We start from the raw sequence: 14,324 nt of genomic DNA on the forward strand, positions 1-14,324 counted from the left end.
TTCTTAGATGTTAAGCATATTTGTAAAACATAAATGGATTTTGATTAATCTTCTAAATATATTTACCCTTCCTTTAGCTCCTGGCTTTAGCGCTTCAAATTTACCCAATGGATATCCACGTTACCCATCATTTGGTGATGCCTCTTCCCACCCTTCTAGTAGACACCCGTCAGTGGGTAGCACACGCTTGCCTTCTGTAGGAGAAGAGTCTACCCATCCTCTGCTTGTTCCTGAAGACCATGTAAGTGAATTCACAGTGGGAGAGTTTATCAATAACTGGAAAAAGGGGTTATCCAGAACTCTGTCAAAAAAACAAAAACGCAATCCTTTTTAAATTGTGATTAAAACCAAAAAGTGGTCATAGTGTCCTGACTGACCCGTTTCCCGCCTCTAGGGCGCTTTATCCTAGTCTGGACAAGAGCTTAAACCTAAAAGTTTTAAAACAATATCTTGCCAGTAACCATGGCATAAAACATGATTTTTACTGATAATTGACATCTAGAAAGACCAGCCAAAAACACACACATGCGCAAAGGCAAACCAGATTCTGAATAAGGTATTTAAAAGGTGTATCATTAGAAGTCAATAAGAATTTATCATTTGTTTAAGATTACTACAGATGCTTGAGCAATTGCTTATTTATTGCTTATTTGAGCAAATATTTTAGAGCATTGCGCAAAAATTAACAGTGCTCTGCAAAGAACTGCAACTTTTGTTTACACTGGTTCTCTGGTAAAAGCATTGATAAATTCGCCCCAATATGCATATATTTAGGGAGCTTACCTGTCACAATGGAAAGGTAAACAAAGGCATTTATATGAACCGGCAGGTGCTTGGCTTAGATTGTCTTCTGTCGTATGGGGGCCGAGCTTAGCACGTTCTCCTCTCCACTTGTTGCAGGGATCGGTAGGGATCTAAACACACAAACCTCAACCAGTCAAAAGCTTTTAGGCAACAAATCCGATGCAGATTTTGCTGCAGTTTACATTCAGGACATTATAGTTAATGAAATCCACTGTCTGTTTGCTTAAGGAGAAATCTGTAAAATAAGCAAGCATACCCTAAAAGCTATGCTACACAATTTATAGGATTTTTTTTTTCCTTTATAGGTGCACACATATGTTAACACAACAGGTGTACAGGAGGATCCGAGGCCCAGCGCACCAGTGCCACTTGAGCAACATGTTTCAGATGCGGAAGGAAGCGCAGTCCGAGTAGAACCCATTTCTATTCCTGACAGAGATCCCCATGTTATTCTAGAACCAGAAGGTGTGAAGTTTGTTTTAGGACCAACTCCTGTTCAAAGACAATTAATGGAAAAAAAGAAACTGGAGAAACTTGAGGAGCAAGAAAGCAGGGGAAAGGGTGGCAGTAATAGCTGTCCAAATAGCACAGAGGGGGACACTGGGTATGACAGTGATGAACGCCGAGATACACCTTCCGGCAACAAAATGGTATATGAAAATGTCAATGGTTTGTCAATGCCTCCATCTACGGCAAGACGAGGACGTGTTCCACCACCTATCTCTACAGATGTGCAGAACATTAACAACTCTGCCCAGAGGAGGACTGCATTAATAAATTATGAAAACTTACCATCTCTTCCTCCTGTTTGGGAAGCCCGAAAGCCCAGTAAGGACGACGATGACTCTTTAGGACCAAAGACACCATCTCTTAATGGTTTTCACAATAGCTTAGACCCAACGCATAACTATGTGAATACAGAGAATGTGACTGTTCCGCTAAGTGCTCACAAAATTGAGTTTTCTAGACGACGGGACTGCACACCAACTGTTTTTAATTTTGATATAAGACGCCCAAGTTTAGAACACAGGCAGCTTAACTATATACAGGTTGATTTAGAAGGTGGTAGTGACTCTGACAACCCTCAGACACCCAAAACCCCAACCACTCCACTCCCTCAAACTCCTACCAGGCGCACGGAGCTCTATGCTGTAATAGACATTGAAAGAACTGCTGCTATGTCCAACCTGCAGAAAGCACTGCCACGCGACGACGGTACTTCTAGAAAGACTAGGCACAACAGTACTGATCTACCCATGTGAGCCTCAAGTCATTTGCACCTTTTTGCATATTTCTCTATAAACAAAAAAAAAAACAACAAAAAAAAAAACTGAACAATAAAAGAATAATGCAGAGAAAAACTTATCACTTCTTTAACACTAACATGTTTTCATAGATTTATTTTTTTTCCATGTGCTTTTGTCTAAAGGGAATATATGTAGAGCAGGTACTCCTTAAATGTTCACTCTACAGTAGCAGTAGGTACTGTATAATTGCGGAGCTGTATTACCTCTTATACCTATTTCGTTGGTTTGTAGTGACATGCCAGTTTTACGTTTATCGACATACTAAACCTTTGCTGACATTTTGCATCTAGACTGTTGCCATTTAAAGCTACAGAGAAATTTTTATTTTTGAGATGTGATTTACAGTACGAATGTGTGAAGTTATATACAAGTATGTATTTTTATACTAACTTTTTATGATTCCAGAGATTTGCCAAATTTTTGTCGCACCAGCATAGTGAATTGGGGGACATGGGTACGACTGTTTTGACTGTGTTAAAGTGTGCTGGATTACAGCCTTACAACATGCTTCACCCACACTGGCATGTTGCATTTTGCACATTAAGCACTATTCAGGCTATTCTTCCAAAATGGCCACCTGCATTTGACTTTCCACTGCAGGGGATCGGTTATATTAGGAAGATGCTTCTGTGCGTGGGATTTTGGTGTTTCAAGTTACAATATGTCAGGGTTGCATTTATTTGATGCAGACATATACATACATTTGTATAAAGGCCAAAAACTCTTTCCCCTTTTTATTACATTGTATGATATTGTAAGATTATTGTATGTTCCTAATTTGCATTATAAATTTAATTTTTTTTTCATACTTAAAAGTATATAAATAGTAACTTTGTATAAAGGTAGTATAGACAATTTGGAATTGTTTCCTTTTTATTTTTAAAGTTATGTAGATGTGCATTGCCAAACTTTTCATGACTTTTTTTTTTTTAATGATACCTTAGATTTATATCTGCACTAAACATTCCATGATACTGTCTTGAACTGTGACCCTTCTAATGCTCAGAAGTGTGTAGCATGGTAATAGCCAGCCTGTGTTATAGCGGCTCTTACTAAAGTTGCACCTCTCCCATGACTCTAAACCAATGGTGTTAAACTTGCAGCCCTCCAGTAATTGCAAAGCTACAATTCCCATTAGGTCTGGACAGCCAACGCTTTGGCTGTCCAGGCACAATGGGAATTGTAGTTTTGTAACATCTGGAATGCTGCAGGTTTGACACCTGTGCTCTAAGCCATCCTGTTGCTGAAGGTTGGCCACCCTCTAGCATACTGCAGAGCCATGTGCCACTGTTTTCTTCTTTTCTTGTTTGCACTGAAGGGTTCAAGCAAAGTGATACTATGCAGAAAAATATCATTTTTACGTCAAATAAAACTGTGCTCCATTCTAAATACTAGTGTTTAATTTAAATCATGGTGTGCACCAGGTACGGTGTTCAAGTACTGATATTGCTTATCAGATCTTCATTAAAATATATATTTTTTTGATATTGACAGCACTGTCATTTCATTGGTGCCAACATCATTTTGTAGCATGGCAATAAAATACTGATTACACACGGATTGTCTGTCACTTTATTTAGCAGGAAAAAAAATCAAAAATGTTTACATTTTGTAAGAATGGTGTATATTACTGTCTTTTAGTAAAACCGCATGGTTTACATGTGCAGCGTTGAAGAAGTGGCATTGCTTTTATACTATTTTATTAAAATATTAATGCTTATGAAAATATGTAATTTGATGTCTTTCACATTTTAGGTATAGGAATTCTGTCTAGGGGACTGGCAACTTTTCATGGTGATAGCTGTTACTAGTAAACAGAAACGTACAAGGCCCTGCACACACAAGCAGTTGCATATATAACAAAGCCATACTGGGCAATGCACACTTAAAAGTGCACACATACAGTGCTCAAATAATACCAACATGTCACTACATGCATGCACACAAATAAGGATTTAATTCCTTAACGTATATACACCCTTGTCACCTACATGTCCACATATGCACAAAGCAGAAGCATAGGCTGCATTCATAATCCTTGTACTGGATTGTTTTCTTGCACAGTATGAGGTATTATGTAATACAGCTGCACGAACATTCAAACAGTTTTCCCTCTCCCGGCATGATAGTACATATTCAGTACATAATGCCGCGCAGGGAAATCGCCATCCGTGCATCATGGAGCGAACATGGGACGTGTGAATGCAGCCTTACTGTGTGAAATAAAAAAATATTAAAGTGCTATTTAAGATTGTTGAATATGGGTAAAAGCACATCTAGATGCCTTGGCCAATGACTCCACAAAGTTGTGATAAAATTGTGTGGTCATTGGCCACAGCTAGTAGGGGTGGTTTTGCCAGCATGCTGATTGTGACATAGTACTTCTCAGTCTGGCCCCTTCAAGTGGGGAGGAAGGTTCCACTAATATCTTCACTGCAGCTTTTACACTGACCACCAGAAGTCTGTATAAACAGCATTCACACATGAGTTTACACATTGCAGTCACCCAGTGTGGTTGAAACCAGGGCTGTGGAGTTGGAGTCGAAGCTAGTTTTGGCTGGAGTCTGAGTCGGAAAAAAATTTACAGACTTCGACTCCAGCTTTAAAAAAAATCTTTAAAAAATGTAGAATTGAATTTTGATATGAATTTTACAAGTTTTGCTCATGAATATATATTATGAGCAACATTCTAATAGGACATTAGCCCTATTACATAAGGGTGGTCATGGAAAAGTTGTCGGTCACTATTTGGCAGTTTGTTTCTGAGCTGGAAGAGTCCATTGTGTGGGGGGAGATCTGTGCTGTTCTTTTCCTGGATGCTGGATGACTGTATATAGAGCAGTGTAATATAGAGGAGGAGAAGACATAAGTAGTGTAGCAGTAACCTCTGTCCTCAGTGTGGTGTTTTCTCTCTGGGAGAAGAATGTGTTTTTCTTTAAGTATGGTGAATATTTAGTTAGAAACATAGAAGATTGTCAGCAGGAAAAGACCACCTGCTCCATCTAGTCTAGTTGTGAGTTGTTCAGGACATGGAGGCTGGAGACTGGCTGCATCCACGGCACACACAGGAGAAGCTGCTTTATACACAGTATTCCTTTATTCACTCAGTCGCCCCAGGATCATGTTGGACATTAGGGAGAAGCTGCTGAGCCTATGTGATTAGTAACTCCCCTGGTATATGACTGGCCATTTATGAAGGAGCAGGAGTCTGTCCTGATAAAATTCAGGAGTTGGAGTTGCTTATCGACTCCACAGCCCTGGTTGAAACCATGCCCCAATGTGGTCACCAATAGCAATGTTATATAAAGTTTTAGTTTTACAAGAATGAATTCCATACAAGTTCAGCAGGTCGGTTGTCACTAGAGTTGGCGCACTCACTCTGAATTCTCCCAGCTGGCTATAGTTGACAACCTGTGCTAGGCAAAGTGCAGATCGGTTTAAAGAAAATCTGTATCTGCACATGCACCGTAGCGATCCGAAACAGCGCAGACGCACTGGTACCGAGGTTTGGGCAGGGGGTGGGTGGATACAGAGTCGCTTTAAGGGTGCATTCACATGTACAGGATCTGCAGCAGATTTGCTTTGAATCTGCAACTTCAAATCAGCGCCATCAAATCTGCTGCAGATCCTGTACGTTTGAATGCACCCTCAGGGTGCCAGGGAAGAAGCAGATTGCAGCACATGCCCCCAGCTGGGCCAGAATTAAAGTACAGGCTTCTGTTCTGAAGTCTGTGTATGTATAGTTTCAGGCCTGGGGTGGTTAGTTTAGAGTGAAGTGGGTGCTATCTGCTGGACTTTTGCAAACTAGGGGCACATCTTGTGAGTTTTGTCCCCTAATTTGCAGATTATTCCTAATATAACTTTATCTCTGTGCTGAAGCACTGGATTGCAATAAGAGCGGCAGCTATGGATTTAGCGTAAGAAGCCCTATTGTACAGGCCATCTTCTAGTTTGAAGACCACCACTCTTCAAAAAGCTTCCTGCAGCACGGGACCACAGCTATTAGCGTGCCCGCTAATTAGGTCAGTTAGATGCAGCTGTCAAACATGACAAATGCATCTTACTATCCTTTTCAGTCCCTTCCCTGGTGTCAAGTTGCCGGATCTCATAGCGGGGTGGAGATCCGGTGTACTGAGCCGGCCGGGGCTCAGCGTCGAAATGACGTTGATCCCAGCTTGGAATTCCATAGATCAGTGCTCTATTATATACACAGCATTGATCTCAATGGGAGATCAGTGCTGTGTATATAGACGTCCCCCAGGGGGCTTCTAATTACTGTTATGAAAAAAAAAAAAAACGGGTTTTAATAAAAATAAATCCCCCCCCCCATAAAAGTTTAAATCACCCCCCTTTTTCCATTTTATAAATAAAAATAAATAAACATATTTGGTATCGCTGTGTGTGTAATAGCCCGAACTAATAAATTATAACATTCCTGATCTCGCACGATAAATAGCGTAAGTGTAAAAAAAATCCAAAGTGCAAAATTATGATAAAAAGCGATCAAAAAGTCGCATATACGCAAGTAAGGTACCGATAGAAAGTACACATCATGGCGCAAAAACAATTACACATAGCCCCATAGACCAAATTATAAAAGTGTTATAAGCATGGTAATAGAGCATTTAGTTTTTTGGAAAGGTTTTAATTTTTCAGTTGTACCATAGGGTGCATGGCGCAAACACCCCCCCCTCCCAATAAGATATATTGCCTTATATTTTCAATTTCACCGCCCATATAAATGTTTAACTCCCTCTAGTGGCTCCCAGCTCTCTCCTGACTCCGTGCCCACATCACAGTGATACCCAAAGATGGCAAAACACGTCTATGCAAGAACTATCGCCAAACTTCCCTACTAAACCTAAATCTTAAACCAGTGCTTCTCAATTCCAGTCCTCAGGCCTCACCAACAGGTCATGTTTTGAGGATTTACCTAGTATTTCACAGGTGAGATAAATATACTCAGTGCATCAGGTATTATCACAGGTGTTCTTTGAATAGGATATCCTGACCAACATGACCTGTTGGTGATGCCTGAGGACTGGAATTGAGAAGCACTGCCTTAAACTGTTTACCAAGATTCACACCTCCCACTTGACACCCCCCCCCCTTCAGTATTCATCTTGATCAAGTTGGCTTCATACACACCTGTGAGAATAGGTACAACATAATACATCATGTCACCAGTTCCTCTCCGCTTGCCATGCTGCTCTCTGCTGATGCTGACATGGCTTTTGACAGCTGACCCTTTCTCTTACACACTGTCATCCAGGTAAAGTGCTCTATACTGTAGCGACATGTGCTTCCAGTAGATAGAGAAGACAATAGTTAACAATATAAAAAAGTGAAATGAAAAAAATTAGTCAGAAAATAGAAACATTAGAATAAAAGACTGTTTTAGTTAAAGAAAGTTTAGGTGACACATCTTGTTTAAAGTTATCACAGAGGACTTGCAAAGGTGGCACAGCGGTACGTTCACATGGTTTGGCCAATGTTTCATCTTTTTTTTTTTTTTTTTTTTTTTTAATATAGGACCCCGGACAAGAAGCAACAAACAAAAACAGAACAAAACAACAACAAAAAAAACAACAACAAATACACCCCTGCTGCTCTCGAGGACCTCCCTCCCCCAACCCCTAAAAACCTGCAACACCCCTTCCCCCCCCCCCCCCCTTCCCCACCTGTTGCGCATATGACACCTATGCACAACCCTATCCTAGGCTTCACATTCCCCCTCCCGCCGTCCCCCATGACCATATAACAATGGAATATATATTAACTTATGTGCCAATGCCCTCACGGTCCAGCCATTTCACAAATTTTTCCGCGGATTCAATAAACTTAATAGAATTATTATACACAATACGAAGTTTTGTTGGAAACAACAGTGAGAATGGGTTTGAAAGAGCTGCGCTTCAATTGGGTTTCCCTGGAGTAGTCTGGATACAATGATATTTTATTTCCATTGTACTTTACCTCCCCTAGTTCTCTTGTTCTTGTAAGAATGTTATCCCTATCATTAGAACATAGCACTTTAACTAGTAATGTTCTTGGTGCGCTCCCCGCGGGAGGGGCCTTAAAAGGCCCCTGATTCGCCCGCTCAAGACCAAACAAAGACGATAATGCCTGCTGACCAAAACTGCACTTGGTTATATCCCTCTGAGCCTTCCGGCAAACCCACAATACGTATATTACATCGCTGATTATGGTCTTCCATATCCACCAATTTTGCTTTTACATACCCATTCTCCTTCCTAAGCTCCTTTATATCTAAAGTTGCTGCATCTATCTTAGTTTCCAGCTCAGGTAGTTGTTTCTTAATCACAGAGACTCTATCCCTCACCACCTGCGTGTCTTGTCTAAGTAGGGAGATGCCGGTGGAGATGGTACCCATTTGAGCAACTAGCTCTGTGTCCGTATTATTGCATTTCATTATCTCTGTCAATACCTCTTCTAGTCCCACAGAGGATGCAGACCCTGCTCCCTCTTGAGGTGCATAACCCTCTTTCTCATCCGCCAGCGAAGCGTATCTCGAGCCCAGGGAAGGCCCCACGAAGGAGACCCTTCCCGTGCCACGAGCTCCACCCCCACCCGGTGATTTCAAGAATCTATCCATATTCACTGAAGTATTCATTTCCTTAGCTAAAGCCCCTCCTCTTCTCCGAGTTGGGGCTTTAACTGTCATTTTACTGTCCCTCTTCCCAACCAACAAGAGGGGGGTTACCACAACCAATCTAGTAAGTTGTCCATAACACTATAAATGAATAGCGAGGGGTGTGGCACAGTCAGGTGGAATTTCATATGATAGTCAAGGTAAGACATTCAAATTTATGCTGCACTTAATAATTCTCACAAAGCTAACTGGATGCTTTAGACATACCACATGTCATTTTTTCAGAAAGGAGATCATACAGCGTCCGTCTACGGACCATATAACAGTTACTAGATAAAAGCATACAGACTTAACAAAACAACCACCATGCTAAAATTCAATAACTCTTTGGGTCCTAAAGAAAAAAAACAAAACAAAATTAATTTCATTGTGAGCAACTAGCAAGCATGTTCTTCTGGTGCTCTCCTCCTATGTCCAAGACTCCAGGCTGGTTTGTGTTTAAAAAAAAAAAAAAACAATAGCAGAATACACAACAGTTCTCTGCTCTCTGCTGGCGACTAATCTCGCTCCTTCCTACTCCCCCTCCCCTCTCCATAGCTCAGACAGGCTTTTTTATCCTACTGATAAAAAAAAGAGTTGAGATTTCTTGATTCTGAACAGTGGATGACAGAAAGGAGAGGATGGGGGACCTGGGGAAAGGCTTTTAAAATGCAGATAATGGCATATTTGCCTAATAAACCCAATTACAAAGTTTCTTAAAATTGCCTGGACTATTGATTTCTGCAAAAAAAAAATTAACGACAGTGACGCTTTAACATTGCCTTCTCCCCTACAGTGACCTTGTTACTTGGCAATTTCATTCAACAGATCTACTTCTGTATTGTACAGATTTAAGGGTGTTAAATACTATGTTTTGGCAAAGCAAGGGAATAATGATCTGAACCATTATAGCAGGATAGGGAAGGGAGTTTAATTTATAACACTTTACGGGGGTTTGGTGACAGGTTCCCTTTAAAAAGGTACATTTCCGTTGTAAGGAATGAGTCTTGGGCGCCTATGGAAATGGAGTAGGGGCAGGTTTTACTGTGGCTCCTTCTCCTTGTAGGTTTTTGCTGCAGCTCTGAGCAGCACAAAAGCCAGACCTGCACATAACAGGAAATAACTTTAATGGTGTTTGAAAACTGCTGGAAGGAGTGTGTGGGGCATTGTGTAGTCATTTAAGGACAAGAGCAACAGGTGACTTTCCATTACTGTGCATTATTGCTTTGCTTTTACCATTTTACTGGGAACGCGGATTACAAGAATAGGGAATGAATGAGCAATATGTATCTAATGCATGTAAGTTATCCACCTGGAAGGCCCAACTAACAAAGGATTACACAGTGGGGGAGCTATTCAAAATGCTATTCAGAGGTCAGAGAGGTCTGTGGTAATATCAGAGGAAAGACCCTGGTGATGTAGCTTTAAATGTACTCTTTTGTCCTGTTTTGGTGCCTCATCTCTCCCCTCTCCATAGAAAACCATGAAGACAGGGGGGAGAGCTTCAAACTGCTTTTTCATGACAAAAATTCATTTTTCGGCTAAGAAACCCGATTACAAAGTTTCCTTAAATCGCCTGTACTATTGATTTGTGCAAATTTTTTTTTTTTTTACGACAGTGACACTTTAAGGCTGAGCTGTAGTTGTACTGTTTACAGAGGGCAGCAGGATCTTAACACGATTCAGGCTATGTTCACACACCGTTGAAACAACGGTGTCATTATACAAACAATGGCTGTTATTTGTCAACTGATTTTGTCGGTGTGTGAATATAGTATCCCTGTCATTTAAATAAAGTCGACACATCGGATAGACATGTCAAAAGCTTGGATTGCTCAGGTCAGACCTTGACTTATTTCCAGATATCACTAAAAGAAAGCACAGTAGCATGTGTCACTTCTCATCTGACTGCGATCTCTGTCCAGCTCCATTGGATGGGCTCCACAGACTTATGAAAATCTGCAAAACTAAATTCTGACATAAGCATACTGTCATTTAAATGTCATTTTTCAGACATTAATAAATTTCAATAGTACAAGCGATTTTAGGAAACTCCGTTATAGGTTTTATTAAGCAAAAGAGTTTCCTTCTGTACTCAAAAAGCTGTTTTCCTACCTCCCTCCTCACATCAGAAGCAGTATTTCTGTGTCCATTATACTCTATGGAGGGGGGGAGGGGCTGAGGGGGTGAGTGAGCACAGAGAGGAGAAAAGAAGGGCTATACAGCACAACACCCTGCAATCTTCTCTCAGCAAGTTCCTAGATAAGCACTGACCTTTCTGACCTCTGAATCCAGCGTTTTATATGCCCAGACAGTCTGCAAACTGCACCAGCTGGCTCTATCCTCTTCCTGCTCACCCATCCCCCCTGATCCCTTCCCCCTTCATAGGTTATAATGGACTTAGCAAACCAGTATTTACTTTGCTCTTCTGTAATGAAGATAATTCTGCAATGCCTGATAATGAACAGATAAGAAGTGTGTGTGTGTGTGTGTGTGTATATCTTGTGTGTGTGTATGCAAGCATATCCTAAAAATTCCAAGTATCTTTAGAAACAGCAGTGGCACTCACTGGTTCCAATATTCCAGAATTCCAGATGCTTTATTCGGACATATAAAACATGGCAAACAGTGCGTTTCACTAAAACAGAGCACTGTTCTAGTGGAACTGTTGAGTGCCGCTTCTGTTTTACTTGGCATTTCTATGCATCATTTCTGTGCACCTCCAGAATAGCATCTAAATCCATGCTGCCTTAGGCTGGGTTCACACTACATATATTTGAGGCTGTATATTTGAGGCTGTATAGCAACCAAAACCAGGAGTGGATTGAAAACACAGAAAGGATCTGTTTACATAATGTTGTAATTGAGTGGATGGCCATCATTTAATGACAAATATTTGCTGTTATTTTAAAACAACGGATGTTATATTGAAATAATGGCAGTTATTTACCATTATATGACGGCCATCCACTCAGTTTCAACATTGTGTGAACAGATTCTTTCTGTGTTTTCAATTCACTCCTGGTTTTGGTTGCTATGAGGACCTGACAAGAGGACCAAATACTGCCTGAAATATACGTAGTGTGAACCCAGCCTTAGAGTATGTTCACACTGAGGAATCGGCTCAGAATTTCAAGTGGATACCGTGGCAAAATTCACACAGAATTTACTTAAAATTCTGCCTGTAAAATATGAAAATGTATATTTGCACACATCGGAATTGTGCACACAACGGAATTTCCGTTAGAAAGATTTTGTCATAGACCCGAGTTCCGCCTCAAGAATTGACATGTCAATTCTTTGGATGGATTCTGCTAGAGTAATCCTATAGAAGACAATGGAGCTTGAATTCTGCTTGCATTCTGCTCCTATCCTGCCAGAGTTGAAAAGGGGCCCTTGCACACTACGGAATTCACATGTTTAACTTGCTGCGGATTCCACCTCTTGCACCAGTCCCATAGGCTCCATTCTATGGTCAAGCGGATTCATGTGACATGTCAATTCTTTGGGTGGCCTGCTAAATCTGCACAAGCATAGAATGGAGCCTATGGGACAGGCGGATAGTCATGCGAGAGCGCGCAACCAATCTGCAACAAGTTATCTGTGTGATTTCCTCAGTGTGCACATACCCTAACCGCTCAGGGTCCGGAGCTGAATGTGTGATTGGTGCAGCTGTGCCAGCAGGGCTGTATTACCAGCTGCTGCCCTAGGCACTAAACCTGAAGACGCCCCCATCTCTACTCACCAATTAGCATCAGGATTTTTTTAGTTTCTGAACATCATATTGATATCTGATCAGTCTTAGGCCGCATTCCCACATTTACTGTACGTCACCACATGCAGCAGATGCCAGACCCTCATGCGATAATAAAATTACCATTACCACATTGAATCAATGATTAGAGCAGTCTGCATATTCTCTGAAGGAATTCTCACCACAGGATTGGTAGATTGGTTGGTAATAGCTCCAGGCATCACATTTACCACCGCCACACCAGACCTGACCAATACCGCCATACTGTGACTGGATAACACTGCCATACCAGACCTGACCAATACCGCCATACTGTGACTGGATAACACTGCCATACCAGACCTGACCAATACTGTCATATTGTGACTGGATAACATCGCCATACTGTGACTGGATAACAATGCCATACCAGACCTGACCAATACCACCATACTGTGACTGGATAACACTGCTATACCAGACCTGACCAATACCACCATACTGTGATTGGATAACATCGACATACCAGACCTGACCAATACCGCCATACTGTGACTGGATAACACTGCCATACCAGACCTGACCAGTACCACAACACTGTGACTGGATAACACCACCATACCAGACCTGACCAATACCGCCATACTGTGACTGGATAACACCGCTATACAAGACCTGACCAATACCGCCACACTGTGACTGGATAACACCACCAGACCTGACCAATACCACCATACTGTGATTGGATAACACCACCATATCAGACCTGACCAATACGGCCACACTGTGACTGGATAACACTGCCATACCAGACCTGACCAGTACCACCACACTGTGACTGGATAACACCACCATACCAGACCTGACCAATACGGCTATACTGTGACTGGATAACACTGCCATACCAGACCTGACCAATACCACCTTACTGTGACTGGATAACACTGCCATACCAGACCTGACCAGTACCACCACACTGTGACTGAATAACACCACCATACCAGACCTGACCAATACAGCCATACTGTGACTGGATAACACTGCCATACCAGACCTGACCAATACCGCCATACTGTGACTGAATAACACCACCATACCAGACCTGACCAATACCGCCATACTGTGACTGGATAACACTGCCATACCACACCTGACCAATACCACCTTACTGTGACTGGATAACACTGCCATACCAGACCTGACCAATACCGCCACACTGTGACTGAATAACACCACCATACCAGACCTGACCAATACCGCCATACTGTGACTGGATAACACTGCCATACCAGACCTGACCAATACCACCACACTGTGACTGGGTAACACAACCGCCATACCAGCCCTGACTGATACCACTATATCCTTCCCTAAAACGACACCAGATTTATTGGCAAGTCTGAACAGGAGATGGGAGACTGTTTCCTTCCCCCTGTTCCCTGTTGCTGCCCTAGGTACCGGACCATGGGTGCCTAGTGGTAAATACGTCCCTGTGTGCCAGCTATCTGCAGGTGATTATAGAATATCCTAAACATTGTTGACAGCAGACAGTGACCTGTGAATACAGACACCATGGGGGAGATTTATTAAACACCTGGACCTGTACTGGACAGTTATGAGATGTAGTGTAAAGAACAAAATGGCCGGGTTACCCGCAGAAATGACATTTGCAGAGCTTTGGAAATGCTGGCTGGAGCCTGGCTGCTGTAGGTAACTACAGTACCATTCACTAACACTACTCTCGCTGTTGTCCTTAGAAAGAGATCACAGTCACTGCCATTTGCAGAACCCTGTCTCTGGCGTCCTAGCTACCAAATCATAGTCTCCC

At 41.8% G+C, this 14,324-nt stretch overlaps 1 protein-coding gene and 1 long non-coding RNA gene across 3 annotated transcripts in view; one reads left to right on the forward strand and one right to left on the reverse strand.

Annotated features, from left to right (window-relative positions):
• The window catches only part of FRS2 (fibroblast growth factor receptor substrate 2), a 33,968-nt gene extending 30,301 nt beyond the window's left edge, over nt 1-3,667 (forward strand). The window contains exons 6-7 of the mRNA XM_069975044.1: nt 78-241; nt 1,110-3,667. Of these exons, the coding sequence (XP_069831145.1) occupies nt 78-241; nt 1,110-2,066 (1,121 nt within the window). The 3' untranslated portion in view covers nt 2,067-3,667. The remainder of the gene's footprint in view (nt 1-77; nt 242-1,109) is intronic.
• Nucleotides 24-14,297, reverse strand: LOC138795668 (uncharacterized). 2 transcript variants are annotated; one of them, XR_011363656.1, is made up of 4 exons: nt 14,149-14,297; nt 7,260-7,413; nt 784-914; nt 24-301 (listed from the first exon to the last, which is right to left on the reverse strand). It is a non-coding gene; the product is annotated as an uncharacterized lncRNA (long non-coding RNA). The 2 variants fall into 2 exon arrangements; XR_011363657.1 differs by lacking the exon at nt 7,260-7,413.
• Between the last annotated feature and the right edge of the window lie 27 nt (nt 14,298-14,324).

This window comes from Dendropsophus ebraccatus, chromosome 1 (assembly GCF_027789765.1).
Source record: "Dendropsophus ebraccatus isolate aDenEbr1 chromosome 1, aDenEbr1.pat, whole genome shotgun sequence".
Taxonomy (NCBI): Eukaryota; Metazoa; Chordata; class Amphibia; order Anura; family Hylidae; genus Dendropsophus; species Dendropsophus ebraccatus.